General features: G+C 41.9%; 1 protein-coding gene across 4 annotated transcripts in view; it reads left to right on the forward strand.

The window, feature by feature from the left end:
- CRHR2 (corticotropin releasing hormone receptor 2) overlaps window positions 1-17,160 on the forward strand; it is a 181,796-nt gene that overhangs the window by 95,198 nt on the left and 69,438 nt on the right. For 3 of the 4 annotated variants that reach the window (XM_080387707.1, XM_080387708.1, XM_080387709.1), the window contains one exon: window positions 2,024-2,130. The exons of the other annotated variant lie outside the window; for it this stretch is intronic. In XM_080387707.1, the coding sequence (XP_080243833.1) occupies window positions 2,024-2,130 (107 nt within the window). The remainder of the gene's footprint in view (window positions 1-2,023; window positions 2,131-17,160) is intronic. 4 annotated transcript variants of the gene reach the window in all.

Consider the following 17,160-nt stretch of genomic DNA (forward strand, 5'->3'; position numbering starts at 1 on the left):
TTCCCTCTGAATTTTCTCATGTTTTGAACCATGCCTTCTTAAATCTTGAGTGAAGTTGGAACAGTGATTAGGAGCCAAAGGAGGGAGCTGAAGGGTCAGATTAAAAAAGCAAGATCCTTGGCCTAGGAGAAGCACTGTCATCTTCCAGATTTCTACCATTACATGAGCAATTCTGGATGACGTTCATAGTCATATGGTTTAGCTTTAGGCTGTCCTGCGAGACGTAGGGACTTGGACTTGATGGTCCTTATAGGTCCCTTCCAATTTGAGATAGTCTGTGATTCTGTGAATTAAGCGGGGAACATAAATAAGCAAGGCAGTTTGCCAGTGCACTAGCTGAACAGTACAATGCATTTCAGGTAGGTACATCAGGTCAAGTGTGTTTTCTTCCCCTTTAGGTGTCTTTGTGACAACAGTAAATAACCTTCACTATGGAATTCAGATTTTGTAGGTTTGTTTGTTGGGTTTTTTTTTTTCTCCTCAAGGCTGTTCAGAAAATGGGCTTGCACATGGGGAAGTTTATTTCAGGGGATTTTATAATAGACTTAAAAATACCTTACATGGTTGAGTTCTTTCCAGAAACAGCACATTACTCCGTGTGCTGAAGATATAGGCAGGTTTCATCACAAAACTGATTCCAAGAGGGCTTGCTTGCTTTCTGGCAAAGTGCTGGAAGATGCTATCTCCACAGAACAATGGAACAGATTGACTACAGCTGCTGCTTATAGCTTCATCCAAACATTCATTCACTGACAAATTCCTTTGACTGGAATACAATGTTAAGGGAAATTGTTAGAAAAAAATAAAAGAAAGGAAGTTCAACCAAATTTAGAAAACTGATGGCATTTGTAGGATTTTACTTTTATATTTTTAACACAAAGGAGGAAATTTAGGTGGTCAGTTTTCAAAGGTCTTGTTCTTCTGAAGGAGGACAACATCCCAAAGTAGGGAAAGATCTGCTTAACCTGAAAAGAAACAAATGCCAAAACAAATAAATAAATATCTTTTTTTCAGGGTGGGTGGGGTGGGTGAGTATTCTTTAAGAAACAAACATCTGTTGATTTTTAACCAGCCTGAGTATTTATCTGAATAGTATTCTATAATAGTAATTATGAATAGATTCTTCCTATCCATCAGGCAAAATGAGGAGATGCTTCTCTTTTCTCTGAAGCCAGCAGCAGCCCACCAATAAAGAATGTTTCAGTTACTTCAAGGTCAAATTTTGGTCACATCACTAAATTCACTGATTTATGTGGGAGCACTTTTGCACTTAATTTTTTGTTTATAGGATCAAGAACCTACCATAATCTCCCCAGCATCCTAGGAAATAGATATGAATACATTAAGTTTCACCACATACTTGGATTGCTGCTAAAAACAATAGGATCTCTGGTTTGTCACACTCTCAAAACTGAAAGAACACCACCCGATTCCAGGTCTTCCAATCTGTACTGGTTCTGCCCTCAATTTGAAAGATAAGGATCGTAGCTTGTAAGGAATGTACCTCAGAGAAAAATCTACCTGTCTGGAAAGGGCTTATTATTCTGACTGACAGCTGGTTCATTTTTGTATGAAAGCCAAACCATTTGAGTAGGAAAGTAGTATAACCTGGTTCATTAAGACCATGCAGTTTCCTAATAAGTAATGTTTTATAACTTTTGAGACTGTGAAATGATGTGGATTTGATAGCTTTCTCACCATAAAATGACGAAGTTTTAAAATAGCATAATAATGGAAATAAGAAATCCCAAGGAAATTGCAGGAAAAAAGGGGGAGGGGAAAAATAACTTTTTTGCTAAAATTTGTAAGAAACTGTGGACAAATCCCAAAGTGAAGTGAAACCAAGCCTGTACTTCTGTGCTTGGGCAGCATGTTTGGTTTATACATAAGCATCAGCCCTGGGGCTACTGCATCATTTTAAGTCGAGAAAAGTAATTACTGTTTCCTAAACTGATTAACTGTTCTTTAATGTCAGTGCTTAGAGAGTCATGCTGATTTAATCATGTTATCTCTTTACCTCCAGAGGAAGTATGCGCTCCATTACAAGATTGCTCTCATCATAAACTACCTGGGGCACTGTATATCAGTAGGGGCCCTTATAGTTGCCTTTATGCTTTTCTTGTGCTTGAGGTGAGTAATCTGTTTGCATGCTTCTAACTTGGTTGGGGGTGTGACACTTACCGTTTACTCAAGCCCTCTAATAACACTGTCCAGGTTGTGTACAGTCTTGAAAAATGGTCATGGCTTTTACACTCTCAAGCATGTATGTGGTTTCATTGACTCATGCATTGGATGAGCTGTCTGGTGGCTTCTGTCCATAGGAACAAAAGCCTATTTGTATTCAGGAAGAGGACTGTACATGATTTATTGATGCAGCGAAAAATTCAGTGAGCACAGAATGCTTCATTAAGGGAAACCAGGATTTGAGTGTTTCAGGTTGCAGGTTCTGGGGGCAAGTTTTCTCTTTTTGTAAGGCAGTGCGTGATAACATAAGGCATATTGCATTCCCTGACAGGTAATGCCCTGATCTGGACCCAAGGAGACAGAATGAAATTTTCCCATTTTGCTTTGGGTCAGTGTCAATTTTTCTTCATTGAAGAACTTGGAAGATTTCTTAGATAACAAGAGAAGCATCTTTAGAGGTGCTTTACCTTCACCAGTGCCCATGAAATGATGAATGCAAATCAATGAAACTGCATAGAAACACTTCCCTGGTTCAGTGCTACAGAAGGGAGTTTGTCAGGTCAAATGGATATGTCAGTGAAAGAAAGTCTGTGAAGAAGAATTCGGGCTACAGGGAGAAGAGAAAGCACAGCAGGGAAGGAAACTTAGTGGAAAGTAATGGGTAGACGTGCATCAATCATCATATCTATTGTATGTAAACAGCCTGAGTTCCAGGAATATAGTTTAATAGGAGTGGCCTGGTTGGATATGTCTGTATTATTTGTTGGATTATCTGAGTAGTATTTCTGTACTATTTGTGCTGTCTTTCCTAGGAGTGTTCCACCTGAACTTAGAATGGACTGCACTAAGTGCTGTGCAATGATAATCCTTGAGAAAAATCTTACAATAGTAGGAGAGGAGAAACAGGTAGAGGACCCCCTCCCGGGATTGCAAAGTGATGATTAACAGTGCCCTGAGTGAAAGAATTATTGCTTTCCTAGAGTGGACCATCCCTACAAAGTTTTATGCTAAGTCTTCCTCTTGAGCATTCCTAAGAGGGTCTTTCTTATTAACGACAGGAATCTTCTTTCGCCCCAGCATCTATAAACAGAAGAATCTATGCTAATGGGAAGGAAAAAAAGCTTAAAACATTAAATGGGAACATTTATGGTGCATCAGTTTAAACTTCCATTTCAACATTTTTACAGTGCATATAATGTCAATTCCCTAGTGCTTAGAGACCTGAAATAATTTACATGGAATAAAGAATGCAAATTATTCATTGTAACTATATTCCCTGCTTTGACGCTGAATCTTTTATAAATCCTTAAGTAAATAATGCAAAAATAATTAGATAATATGGTATAAATGTATCCAGCTTCATCCACAGAGACGGCCTATCTGATCTCTTTTAAATTGTGCTTCTGGTATCCAAACTTTGACTTTAAAATCTTAATTTTGCAGTCAGCTTCAGCATTAAAAATGACTGCAGCAGTTAAGTATTTCCCTGTACATGCTGTGAATTAAGATAGCATCTTTTCAAATTCCCACTGTACCATGCAAAAAATATCTAGTGTCCAGCCAGCATTAAACAGCATGAGCTACCTCAGTGTCTGTAGAGTTACTTCACTTTTCCAAAATTCTAAAGATGCTCCAGTGAAGGCAGTCCAGATTCATGGTGCATTACAGATTTCCCCTATACAAATTCTGGGTTATGCACATCTTTTTCACACTTACCTCTTCAAAGTGTCCCAAGAACAAATCAGTTCTGATAATTGAGTCCTATTATCTGGCGCTTTTTTTCGTGTTTTAGTCTGGATGGAATAAAGCATCTACTAATTGGGAGAAAGGAGAGAATTTAGATAATTCCTGCCTTAAAAAAAACAATAGAAGACCCTGAAGGCTAGATCTGATAGTCCCACATCTTGGCCCAAAGTAGAAATCTATCAGTTCCTTATTCTTGCCCCACTCCACCCATATACCTCACTGCATGAGTATCCACTGAGGGTGAGAATAGAGGAGACCTCTATGAAGGCTCAAGTTCTACAACTGCTCCATATTTTTATGCTCTCACCCTTCACCTGCTTAATTTTCCTTTACTCTGTCAGTGCAGATGGAGTCCCAAAGGCAGTCTTAGCTGAAGGAAGAGACTGGAGCACACCAGCTATGTTGGAACATAACGCCTAGGAAGTCTGTGGGATGTCTCACACTGGAGGTTTTGAGAGCAGGTTAAATATCTGGTTGGCATGGCAAAGAGTATTGCTTTGGTGATCAACTAGTGAGATGGGTGTTCTGCTTTTGAAGATGAGCTTCACCATTTCCATTGCTGCCCCAGCCCAGGTAGCCTGCTGCATTGATGGGAAGCTTAGTCCTCAGCTGTGTGGAATTGGGAAGGGGAAAGAACCGGATCTAGTACCTTTTCATCCAAATCTATCCTATGTCATCTTGTCCCCAGTTCCTGTCTTCCTCGTTTCCTTATGCAGCCCTGTGTCCTTTGTTCACAGCCCACCCTCCACACCAGTAGAAATGTTCTACTGTCCTAAACTCTAAGGAACCAAAAGACATTTTGAGGGTCAGAAATCTCAGATGTAGCAGCAACCAGTGAAATCATCTGCCATCTGTCTTTGTGCTGCCAGAAGACCCCAATACAATGGCAAAGGGAGGAGAACTTAGCCACGGACTCCCTTTTACTGTGAAGCCTTGTTTTCTCTAGTTCTGTCACATACCAACCAACCCTTTCTTGGGTATGCAATGAAAAATAAGCCAGTAAACATTTCATTTAGCACCTAAATAATAAAAAGCGAAGCCCAGCTTATGGGAGAGGGCTTGATTTTTGTTGTCATGCTGACTGAACAGCCATGAGTTATTTGAGATAGCTCCTAAAGATCTAAGTCAAGGATAGTTCCTCAAGGTCTGAATGTAGATGGTCTTAAAAGTATGACAGTTGTGCTGCCTTTACAATGCAAAACAAAACAAGCACACTAACACTAACAAAAAGAATTATGCTAAGAAGGAAAAATGAGGAATTTGTACATAAAACAAAAGTGCTGTAGATCTGTATTGATCTCCAGTGCCGGATCTGGAGAGATTTGCTCAGGGCACATCACAGGGCATTCGTTGTTAAATATATCTGCACTACTGTGAATCTCACAGTCTGTATGTTCTCATTAATAGTGAAGGTTTGATCCATCCCTCAGGTGCACACAGGCAGTTCCTGCTGACATGCCTCTCATCATCCCACATAATCACACTCTCACACTAGTAAAGCAGAAATTTTCCATAGGAGGAATCCTGCTATCAGCAATACCATTCAATCTGAAGGGAAAGAAAAGAAGAAAAAAGGCAGAAGGATTAAAACACTTCTTTTTTTCTTTTGAATCATATTTTTCCTTTACTGTTGCTGATAAAGCAGAAACTCAAATTGCTTTGTCCTGGCTTTTTCCTTGTTAGTGTGCTGTTATATCAGCTTCTGATGTGGAATAAGAGTCCCTTGTGACACTCCTGACTTTTTATTAAACAATGTGCTGGCAACAGCCAGCATTGGCCTGACTAGATTCAATCAGGAGATGTTTTATTTGAGCAGTAGTGACCAAAGAAGAAATATGGCAAGACAGGTATTTTTTCTGGGAAACATCTAAGTCCCTGTTGAGGTTTTAGTCCAATAAAGGATGGTGCTGAAAGGGAGATAGACTGAAGACTAAAAATGACATGTCTTTCTGCACAGGTGGCTCAGTAAAGGCAGCTCTAAAAAAACCAAACCCACAAGCATTGGCATAATATCTTTTGTCACTTGGTGTGGTGGCAATGAAAGCAAATCAAGGTTTTGAGGGAAACTTCGCTTTCCTGTTGCCTCCAAATTTACCTCTTTCTATTTCCCCTTTAAAACATCTGGGTTTTTTTCTCATAGGCCTGAGGCAGTGCCTCCTTTCATTCTCGTGATTACAGCCAGATTACCTAAATCTCACATTTCTTTTCCCCCAGAAGACTGAAACATTTTTTTCTTGAAACAACATAGTAACTTTTTTTTTTTTTCTTCTGTTTTCCTTTTTTTTTCCTTTAGCCATCTTGCAGGTTCAGGAGAGAAAGATCTACTTTCCTTTATCCTCCCCTGTTCCAAGCTCCTTTGAACTGCCTGTCCATCTGCAGTCTGGCACACTGTTGGTGAGACTGCTGCTGCAGGTCTCTGTTAGTCATAATGGAAGAGTTTGATTAAACCATTTGTAGAAACTTGTCAGAAGAAATATAGAGCATCCATACAGAGCAGGTTTCATAGAGCAAAGTGACCTGACACCTATCAGAGCCTAGATACTGAGGATATATCAAGTAGTTAGGTGATCTGGGCAATTAGTAGTGGTTTGCACTTAAAAGTCATGTGGTATCTAATGTGACTAGAGAAAAGCAGACTCCACGTGTAAGGCACAGTCCTCCCATTCATGCCTTTCTGTCGTCCGGGAAAAAGAACCAGTTCCCGGACAGGGCACCAGCTAACTGAACTCATGAGTTTATGTCAGTGCCCCATTTTCCCCTTCATCTCCTGTCTTTCCACCTAGCCTAGTTAAGTCTATTCCATCTGTCATTTAGAACAGCAGAGCCTTAAATAATGATTCAGACACATGGTATTTTTTAAACTTCATTGTAAATCATAAAAAATTGCAGAGCATGTGTTCGGTGGAGACAATGGCTGTAGGTTTGGAGACAGCACTCTGTCCCACCCTGTAACAGTTCATAGTAAAGTTCTCAAAGCAAGGCAGGAAGGAAAGTGATGTAGCTCTGTAAATAAGCATACATGCAATGAGGTGGTATTCTCTGAATATAAAACATCTGAAGTGCCTGTACTGCCTGAAACCGTGTGAAGTGTCTCCTCTTGCAAACTCAGGTAAAGGACAGAAACACATCTCCTACTGATTATCCTTAGGCTGGTGTCTTTGCTTCCCACTGCCTTTACTCACCCATCTCACATCTATGACTTGTTCTTTAGGCTCTTTGTATAGACCCTACCTAGTGCTAAAACCACAGAGGAAAGCAGAGTCCTCATGAAGTCCTGGAATAATATCAGCAATTAAGAGTGTGCCCACAGGCTATATTCTTAAAATGTGGAAGTTTTCAGAAGGTGTGTCTGAAATAGTGATATTGTAGCCTAGAAATATGAAGGCTGGCAAGGAGTTATTATTGCTGCCTATAAATACATGACTGTTGGATAAACATTAGAAACTGAAGAGCTTCTTACAATCAAGGGCAATGTCAGTGCAAGAAGAGATGGGTATAGATACTCTACAGATAGATTTCTACATGGATATTAGAGGATGATTTCCAACCCACAGAGCAGTGGGTCCAGGAGCAATGTAATAGAGGAAAAACTTAACCTGGAGTTAAACTAGAGTTTCAGGAATATATGAAGGATTTCTGCTCAATTGCTTTCTTGACCTGAGGTTTGGAGGATCAGGAGGCCACTTCATATCCTGTGCTTGAAGTATGTTCCTAGTGGTATATTTCAGTCATTGCCAAGATCTTAGCCATGAGATATTATTTTTGGAGATGGATGCTAACTTGCTCTGTGCCATATTAGATGTATATTGAGTGATCAGCGAAAACACGTCTGTGCTCTGTTCTCCTTTTGATGACAGAATGGTTTTGGGAACAGTGGAGCAAGACTTGCAACTTTTCCAAGATTTCAGAGGAAAGAAGAAAGCAAAGTTTGGGCTTTACATTTTAGATATGAATCATGCTCAGGAGTCTTGAGTCATCTCTGGGAAGGAGTATCAGAGAAGATCTTTTCAAGCCTAAATGTTTAGAGTTACTCACTATAAATGGTTTTCATCCAAGGAATCTACATGCCTCGCTAACTCCACTGTAGTTGGTCAGCACCCAGCCACCTTCTCTTCTGTCTAATTGAAAAGATGAATACTGCTGCTTCACATTATTCTGTCAAGTAAAACACAAGAGAGGTGGAAAATCCTTGATTTGTGTCGCCCCTAAATGGGGCTTGTACACTCCTGCTAGCATGTGGACTGCCTCTGCGTGTTATGGAAACAGCAGCTTCCTTGGGGACATGCCCAGGTTGAACTGGAAACATTTCTGCACGCACAGTGAGCATGATAAGGCTAACAAATTTGGACCAAGCACAGGAATGAATATTTGGAAGAAGCAGGCTGTGAATGATCCTATATGGTCTTTCCTGAATTCCTGGCCAAATACTCGAAAATAATGAAATATTTTACACCATGTTTGGTGGAAATGAGGCCAAGGAGAGCATGAACAGCACCTTCAGTGCCTCAAACTTTGCTCTTTAGTTTATCTACACAGTATCTGCAAAGTTAGATAATTTAGTAAACATTGCTAATTGTATAATTGTATTAAGAGCAAAAAAACATAACCTGTGAATTCCCCAGCTGGTCATTTAAATTAATTTTCCTTCAGGGTTGGGTTGGTTTTTTTTTTTGGGGGGGGTTGGTTTGTTGTTGTTTTTTTTTTATAATCCCACTAGGGGATTATGAATGAGGACAAAATGTGCACTCTTGTATTTCCCGAGCAGTAGCTGTAAGCCAGATCAACCACTACCAGCTCCCAGTGTCTGGTTTCTGAAGTCCTGCCTCTTGATTTGTGCAGTCCAGCTGCAATGGTCACTCTGCTGGAAACATTCACTGTTCCACACTCTGGACAGATAACTGCAACCTGCATCAACAGGGCAACGTCTTAGATAAACCCCAGAGGGCTGTAGCGCCTGTACTGTGTCCCTGCTATTCTAAAGCTAGATTGTTATGGGGTACTAAAGTACTAAAACCTGAGCTGCAAGGTAGCTTCTGCTAAAATATACTTTATAGCCCCAGTTCCTGTTTGGTTCAAAAATGACTGACATCTGACCTCCATTTAGCAAAGCAAATTAGAGCAGATTTCCAAGTCTTTTTTCAACCAGCTAAACCATGATCACATGCTGTACTAAATGAAGTCATCTGTATCTGACTTTGTTATTCCTGTGAAAGTAACTGAGAAATTTTCTCCCGTGGAAGACCTGATTGCACAGCTGGGATAGGAGCCACATTCTTAGACTGGAGTATCCAGTGACTGGGTTTCAATTAGCCTGTATTTAACCACAAGTTCTCTTGTGGGACAATATTTCTCTTTGTACATTGACTAGGACAGGCTGATGTAGTGTCCTATAGCCATCCATCCACATACAAATATATATCAATTGTTAGTGTGCTCATGGGTAGTTTGCAGAGGGCCGTTTTTGAGCCCTGTTCACCATGCTACACAGCCGGACAGTGCTGGGCAGAAACACGGACAGTGAGCACAGTGGTCCTGCTCTGGGGCTGTCCTGCCTGTGGTCCTCTTCTGTGTTGTGTTGGCTGCACCCTTCCAACCCTAGGAACATCAGTGCTTTAAGCCTTTATGTCTAAAGCAGGCAGTGCCCTGCATACTGTGCTTAAAAATTGGCTTGAAGGCAGGAGAAAGAAGCTTTGGAAAACGCTTAATGAAGCACAGATGGTTCTACAATGGGTTTATTTTTAGGGTCTATACACATCCTAAACAGTAATGGAAGCTGCTGCTTCTCATCTTCACCTGAGCATTTCACCCCTGTCCTCGTAATAAAGCTGTTATTTTCTTCCAGACTTTTGTTCTTCCCGTGTAACTGCCCCTTGCATTTCCTGTGGGAATATTTATATTCCCCCAGGCAACTGCCCCCAAGAAGCTCATTTTCCCTGCCAATCTCTCCAGCTGCTTTTCCCATCTGTAAGCATGAGCAGTACCAGAATATATGCACTGATTGAACATGAGCACACAGGGGAAGACATAAGGACCTCAGGGGACACCTCCATGTGGATAAGAGCAAGTAAACCATGATAGGCACGGAGCCTGGGAAATAACTTGCTGTTAGGTATTCTTCCCACTCCATGCCATTTATGGCTTGTCCATGGGCTTTGCCTGTCCTGGAAAAGACTAAAGGGGGCAAAATATTTTTTTCAGTATTGTCCGTGATTCTCCTCCCTGCTTGTTTAGCAGTCATGGAATGGGACGGGCTCCAGCAAAGTGAGCTCAGATTTCTCCTGCCAACTATTTTCAGACAGACTTTGGGACAGCAGTCCTAATTGAACATCATTATTAATGGAATACTACATGAATTAATAGAAGGTTCCCAAGCTTCTTTAATAAACTTATCATTTGCAATTATTTCCATGCAGATGATTTAACTAGTTTAGCTAGCTTTCAACCATGCTGGCACATTATGATGATTGTTAATGTTAATTGTTTGTCTCATGCTTTGAATCAGAAGATAGTAGCTCTGCACATCCCAGGGGAAAAATACTGCTGTATGGATAGAGCGAGAATAAAAAATGTAAATTGACAGAAAGGCTACTTTGAGTTTTACCAGTGCTATTTTAGAAACCCTTTTATAGAGCTCCATTTCTGACTCAGTGAGGCCACCTGTACAGAAACAGTTGGTAAGATTTTTCTGCCTTTTCAGATCTCAGCATTTCTCAAATTGTAAGAATGGCTTTTCAAATTTTCTGCTTTCTGTATTCAACCATACAGTTAAGGTCATCTGATGGAAATAATTAGCAGAGTGTCATTTCTTTACCAACAATCAGAAACTCTTTCTGCCCCTCTCGGACACAAGCTGCAGTCAACAGCTGAGGAATTTTGCTTTTTATTTATTTTTCATTTGCTGCTGTTGTTCCAACTGTGGAAGTCCAGTTATGACACCCTGTACACCAAGCAGTTCAGGATGCTGGTGGTGCGATACAGTCAGGGAATGACATTTGGGCTTGAAACATGGTCTGTTCTCAAATCAGATAAAGAGGTCATTATGTGTAATTTCCCACCATACACCTGGCTTTTGATTTACTCATTAGGAAGGCCAAAGAGAGGTATGCTTGCTTTCACCTTAATTGCTTCTTTGTGTCTAACCCCCTGCTGCAGAGCTGGAGCTAATGCTTTTATGGGGGTCTCTGTGTGTGCAGTGAGTGGGAGGCATAAACTCCCAGATCATCTTATCTGGTTTTGGCCAGCACAACCAGCGACATACTCCAAAACTCTCAACTCACTGGAACACATATTTTCCTGTACCATTGCCCCTAGATTCCTGTAAATATAGAATCAGACAAACAGAGAATGGTTTGGGTTGGAAGGGACCTTTAAAGGCTGTCTAATCCAACCCCCCAGCAATGAGCAGGAGCATCTTCAACTAGACCAGGTTGCTCAGAGCCCCGTCCAACCTCGCCTTGAATGTTTCCAGGGATGGGGCATCTACCACCTCTCTGGGCAACCTCTGCCAGTGTCTCACCACCTTCATTGTAAAATATTTCTTCCTTATATCTGGTCTGAATCTACTCTCCTTTAGTTTAAAACCATTACCCCTTGTCCTGTCACAATGGTTCTGCTCAAAAGTCTGTCCCCATCTTTAAACCCCCTTTAAGTATTGAAAGGCTGCAATAAGATCTTCCTGAGCCTTGTCTTCTCCGGGCTGAACAGCCCCAGCTCTCCCAGCCTGCCTGCACAACAGAGGGGCTCCAGCCCACTGATCACCTTCGTGGCCTCCTCTGGACTCACTCCAACAGGTTCATGTCCTTCTTTCTTATGCTGGGGGCTCCAGAGCTGGACACAGCACTGCAGGTGGGGTCTCACGAGAATGACGTAGAGGGGGAGAATCCCCTCCCTCAACCTGCTGGCCACGCTTCTTGTGATGCAGCTGAGAATATGGTTGGCTTTCTGGGCTGCAAGCGCACATTGCCAGCTCATGTCCAGCTTTTCATCCACCAGTACCCCCAAGCCCTATAATAAATAAATAGATATTTAAATATATAAATGAATATATAGCAAGGTACTTCATAACTCAGTATCCTGTGAAAATATGCTGTTGCTTTCTACACTCTTCTATCCAAAGCCTCACATCATTAGCCTTGAGACAAGCGGCTGTATTCTGAACAATGACTCCTGGCAAAAGGTCCTGCCTGCCTGCCATGAGGACACCCCTGCCCAAATCAGCAGCAGGAGTGGCACAGCAGCAGGACTTCTGTGCAACAGCCCCTCTATATCCCTTCAACAAAACTCTTGCCTTGTCAGGAGTGGTTGTCTGGAGATCACTCAACAGCAAACAAATCACTCTGATTAAGAAATCATAAGGAGCCAAAAAACCCTTTCACTTGCAGAACCAAGGTGCTTCCAGTGGCAGTATCTTTTCTCCCTCCAAGTCAGAAACTGTAAGTCCTTCTTTTCTCTCCTTTTCAAGGAAATTGTTTTCCTTCTGCCAGCTCCTTCGCTCAATGTGACAAACACCGCTTGCATGTGCCTGTCTGACACTACTTGCTGTATTTCCAGGGAATATTTCATGCCTGAAATCTGCTGTCAGGCACAGCCAGAAGTAAAATTGCTGCATCAACTGTGCTACTCGGAAGCACATGTTGGAGATGCACTACCAACCGCACCTCCCAGCTTGCTCCCGCAGCCCACCGGACTAGCAGCTACCTGCTGTCCAGTTCCAGGCTCTTTCTATCCCTCCTCCCTGCAACTCCCAAAGGACAGAGGAGAATGCAGTTGTGAGGAAATGCCTCTTCATCCAGCCCTTAGGAGGGGACAGGCAAGCAGAGAAGAGAAACCAAGACAGACAAATGTATTTTACTATGAATAACAGCTTATGAGCTCTTCATTTCTTTATGTTAGTAGAATAAGCCATGGCCTGACCCCACTGAACATAAACCACAAAAGAATTTCAGTGACTCCTGTGAGGAGCTGGGGCCACCAACAGGGTGATTCAATGTGATTAAATGTGGTTTCTGAATCAGGAATATCTTAAAACTTCTGACTGCCAGCAGCAAGGAGGTAAGAGCAAAGAACAACAGCCTGCCTCCCCTTTTTCCCATACCATTTGCCAAACTGTCTTTTAATGATCACCACTGGGAACTAAGTCACAGCCTGACTCGTTGGTCTGACTAAATCTGCAAGTTCTTATGCCTTTATGTTGTGGAATCAATGTTTTAAGTCTGTTCTGAATAAATTACTACAACCTCTTTACTTATTCCTTCCATTCTTGGACCCGTGCACCAGGGAAGAGTTAGTAGAAGAGTCCAGTCAAGGCCTTGACCAACACTTTTTGTCTGAAAAGGATCGGAGCAGGAAGCAAATACTGGAAAAAGCTCTTTAATGGAAGCCCATAGCCTCAGCCCTTGATGTCTTGTGAGGTACCAGCCTTCAGGCTCTCTGGGATGGTGACTTGTGCTGCTGTTCTTGGAAACTGGACTACACTTGCACCCTTCAATCCACATCAAGGGTTGTAAAACAAGTAGAAATGGCATAAACACTGTTACCTGACACAAAGATGAATATGAAACCTTCTGTCATCTGATCTTTCAGTCTAGGGGACTTCAAATGGCTCTGTAACTCAGTTTTTTCCTAGCAATGCTGTAATTGTGTCTGAAGCAGCAGATCAGCACAAAGACCCCTCACCTCCCATTTCTCCCCTCTTGTGTGACTGCCTTCTTGAGAAAGTAGCTCTCTGTTGTCTGTGCGCACATCTCCCTAGTGTCACTGCTACGCTCTCCAAACTGTGAGAGCTCCCTACTGAGGTAAGAACAACCCCAAATTTCTTAGTTTCTGAGTTGTGAGTGAATACACTCATGCCGATCACTGTGACTCTAGGAAAGCTCAATTAACTCAGAATACAGCTCACTGTGTTTCATTGTCTACCTCCTGCGATTTACCATGTGATGTGAATTCCTTCTCAGTGCTGCCTGTGAGGGCAGTTACTGCTGTTTCTGGAGAGCAGGCTTGCTCACTTTTTCACTCCACAGAGCAAAGGCAATAATTAATAAAGGAGAAAGGAAACTGTGAATTTCATTGCTGTAGAAGACTGCTATGGCTGTTTAACAAGTGTTCAAAAAGGGACAGGTCATTTTCATGAATAACAGGCATATTTAAATTTAAATTAAGGCTTATAAATTTAAGCTAGCTTCCACCTACCAAGAGCCAGTAAAAGATCTGTGCAGGACAAATTACCCCTATGGGAATTATGAGTTTCTTCCTCAGGCTTTCAGATGAGTGAGTATAACAAGGTTGGCTTTGTCCTTTCCCCAAACATTAGCTGCACTGCAGGTGTCCTATTAGCCACTAGCTTTGCCCAGTTTGGGACATGTCCTTCGTTCACTGTCCACCTCAGTGGACTCCAGTCTGGCTACACAGGCAAACCTTATGCACAGGGTAAGCTCCTGGGCCCAGCAGAACAGTCTCATGTGAATAGTGCTTGAAATGAGGGGACCCTCATCTCAGTCAGTATCCCTCTAGATGCTTTATCCATACTAAATTACAATAATAACATTCACCAGCAGTGCCTGTAAATGAGAGCGGCTTTCTCAGGTGGCTGGCAAGAAATCTTTCCCTTGTTACATCAATTGACTTAGCTGCAGCCCTCCACTGCTGTGCCCTGCAGCCTCCACATGCTACATCAACCCTGCTGTTTCCACCTCCCTGCTATGAACCTGACACAGTTATTTCTCAAGCTTTTCCTGCCCTTGGCTATGAATTGCATTACTGCCACTGTGATTTCTGTGCTAGTAGTAGTTAGGAGATAGAAACAAACAGAAACCGTGTGCTCTGGGCTCTCTACAAACAAAAACAAACTTTGAGTCTCCAGGTGGGACTCCTACTAAAATAAAAGGGGAAAAAAAAGGGGAAAGGTTAAAACCATTCTGTGCCTGGGGTCACATCACTGCCTGAGCCATTGAGAAACTCGGTGGCACTTTCAGACATGTGTTTCTCAGTCTGAATATACTGGTGTTGCCATTAAAACCCTAACTGCTATTAGCACCAGCGGAGCAGTGGCCCAGACATCACGAAAGCAAATCCTGCCCCTCGCCTGTTTGTGCTGCTGTGCCAAGGCAGCAGTGCGGTGGGGAATGTGACGGGGGAGAGACTGCAACTGTAAAAGCAAATTCTTCATTGCTCTGTTAGCCCCAAAGACGTAAAGCCTTTTTAGTAGGTGAAAGCGTCTACTTACCATCCATGCCACACAGAGAGTGTCCCAGACATGGAATGAGGCCATGGTACCAGGCTGCTCATACCCAAAGTATGGCATTTGCTAAAGGTAGTGGGACATGGGAGCCAACTGTCCCTGGTTCATGTCCAAAGCATTATTTGACAAGGCTTCAGGCATCATTTTGGTAAATTCCAGCTGCTGGCCACATTTATACTTAATTTTACACCACAAACACATCTTCCCTCAGCACATGTGGCTTTTTGAAAACTAGGAGAGTTTTGATCATAATTATCTGTAGAGCCTGGGAGTTCCCAACAGAGGCCAGACCCTCTTGCTCTGAGTCCTGAACAGACAGCACTAAAAGTTTACCTCTGTCCTAAGCATCCTTCAATCCAAACAAAAGCCAATGGCTAGGTTCAGACTGACAGGCAGAGAAGACAAAACAGTATGAACCAAGAAGCAGTGAAGAGGGCAAAGATCATACAGCCACTAGATGCCGAGTTTGTCTTTATATTCCAAGACACAGAAGAGAATGTGCATTTGATGACTAGGATCCTACTGAGGGGAAAAGCTGTTTTTATGAACTGAACCAAACAATCTACAACTATTTGTTTGATCCTATTTGCCTCTGCACCCACTGCAACATCCTGCTGTAAATCTTGTGGGAATAAGGTTTCCTCCAGCCAGATTTAGCTGGTGTTCTAGCATACAGGATGATTAAACTACATTTAAATGGAGGCATGCAGCAAGGATTTTTTTTTCCCTCACTCGTTTATCTTCTCTTTGTCAAGGAATACATTCAGGTGGCAAGTGTGCTGGATCTGTTTTGTTGCTAGAGCTCTCAAAGGCAATTAATTTCATGTCAGTAACTCTACAGTTTGAAAAGATCGTGTAATTGAAGGCCCTGTAACTGCAAAACTGTAACTTGGCACTTGCCTTCCTTTACTGTTTCACAAAGAATGAGAAGACAAATGATCTTGTCTTAAATGACTGAATCTGTGACGAGTAACTTTTTTTTTGGCTTCAGTGATACTTTGGTTGCTGGCATCAGCATTGTGCACTGGCTGCCTCCTGAAGCCATTTTCAGCAGCAAGCAGCATTTAAGATGTCCCCTTTTTTGTTTTATGGCACTGTGTCCCAAGTTATTATAGCTCATATTTTACACTGTGCTCATATTTTATATTGCATCTGAATGGAGGCTGGGGAAGGACTAAAACCAGACAGAAATATTTTCTGGTGAAGGAGGATATGCAGCGCTGCATTGCTTAAGAAAGCTTGGTACAGACCAGGACTGAAAATCAGGCAATCCATACTCTCCTATTGTATTAATGGGTTGGAAAACTTTGAACTTCACATAGGTAAGCCTGTTCAAGAGACTAACCAAATATAAACTATTCCAGTTTTGCAACTCCAGTGCAAATATTTGTCACCAAATCTCCTTCTGTGAACAATGCAACAAACTCCAGTGCAGCCTGGTTGTTTAGGGGCTTACCAGTTCTAGTTGTTCTAAGGATGGGATGAAGGGGACCAAAAATGATAACCAAGGATGAAATGACCATTTGAGTATTTGAATCTTTCCAGGAGATCCTGTTTCACTTGCTTGAATTCAGTCTTGTCAAAGGGAGCTCCTCATGGTATCAAGACAAATTGTTGTACATGGCTCTGCAAAAGTTGGCTGTGGTTTCTGGAAGAAAGGTCTATAGGAAGGAAAAGCAGCACAGATTTTGCTGTCCTCCTGTTGCTGTTTTGTATTTATGTCATTTATTTGTGTAGTTGTAACTACACTGCAAAATCCAAGTTTTGGCTGTGCAATTTACCCTGAGAGCCAGAGAACGAGACCAGACCAAGATATGCTTGCTGGTAAATACAAGCTACAGATAGCCTCATAGACTGTTATTGCTGACCCTTTGGACAGGCAAATCTCCTGTTTCAGAGTGTAAGAGAGGTAATGGAGAAGTTTTGCAAGTGAACAGAATTAGCTTGTTTATTTTATATAGTCATTAATGTGTATATGTTCACTATATATGATG

The sequence above is a fragment of the Falco punctatus genome (genome assembly GCF_963210335.1).
Source record: "Falco punctatus genome assembly, chromosome: 4".
Lineage (NCBI taxonomy): Eukaryota > Metazoa > Chordata > Aves > Falconiformes > Falconidae > Falco > Falco punctatus.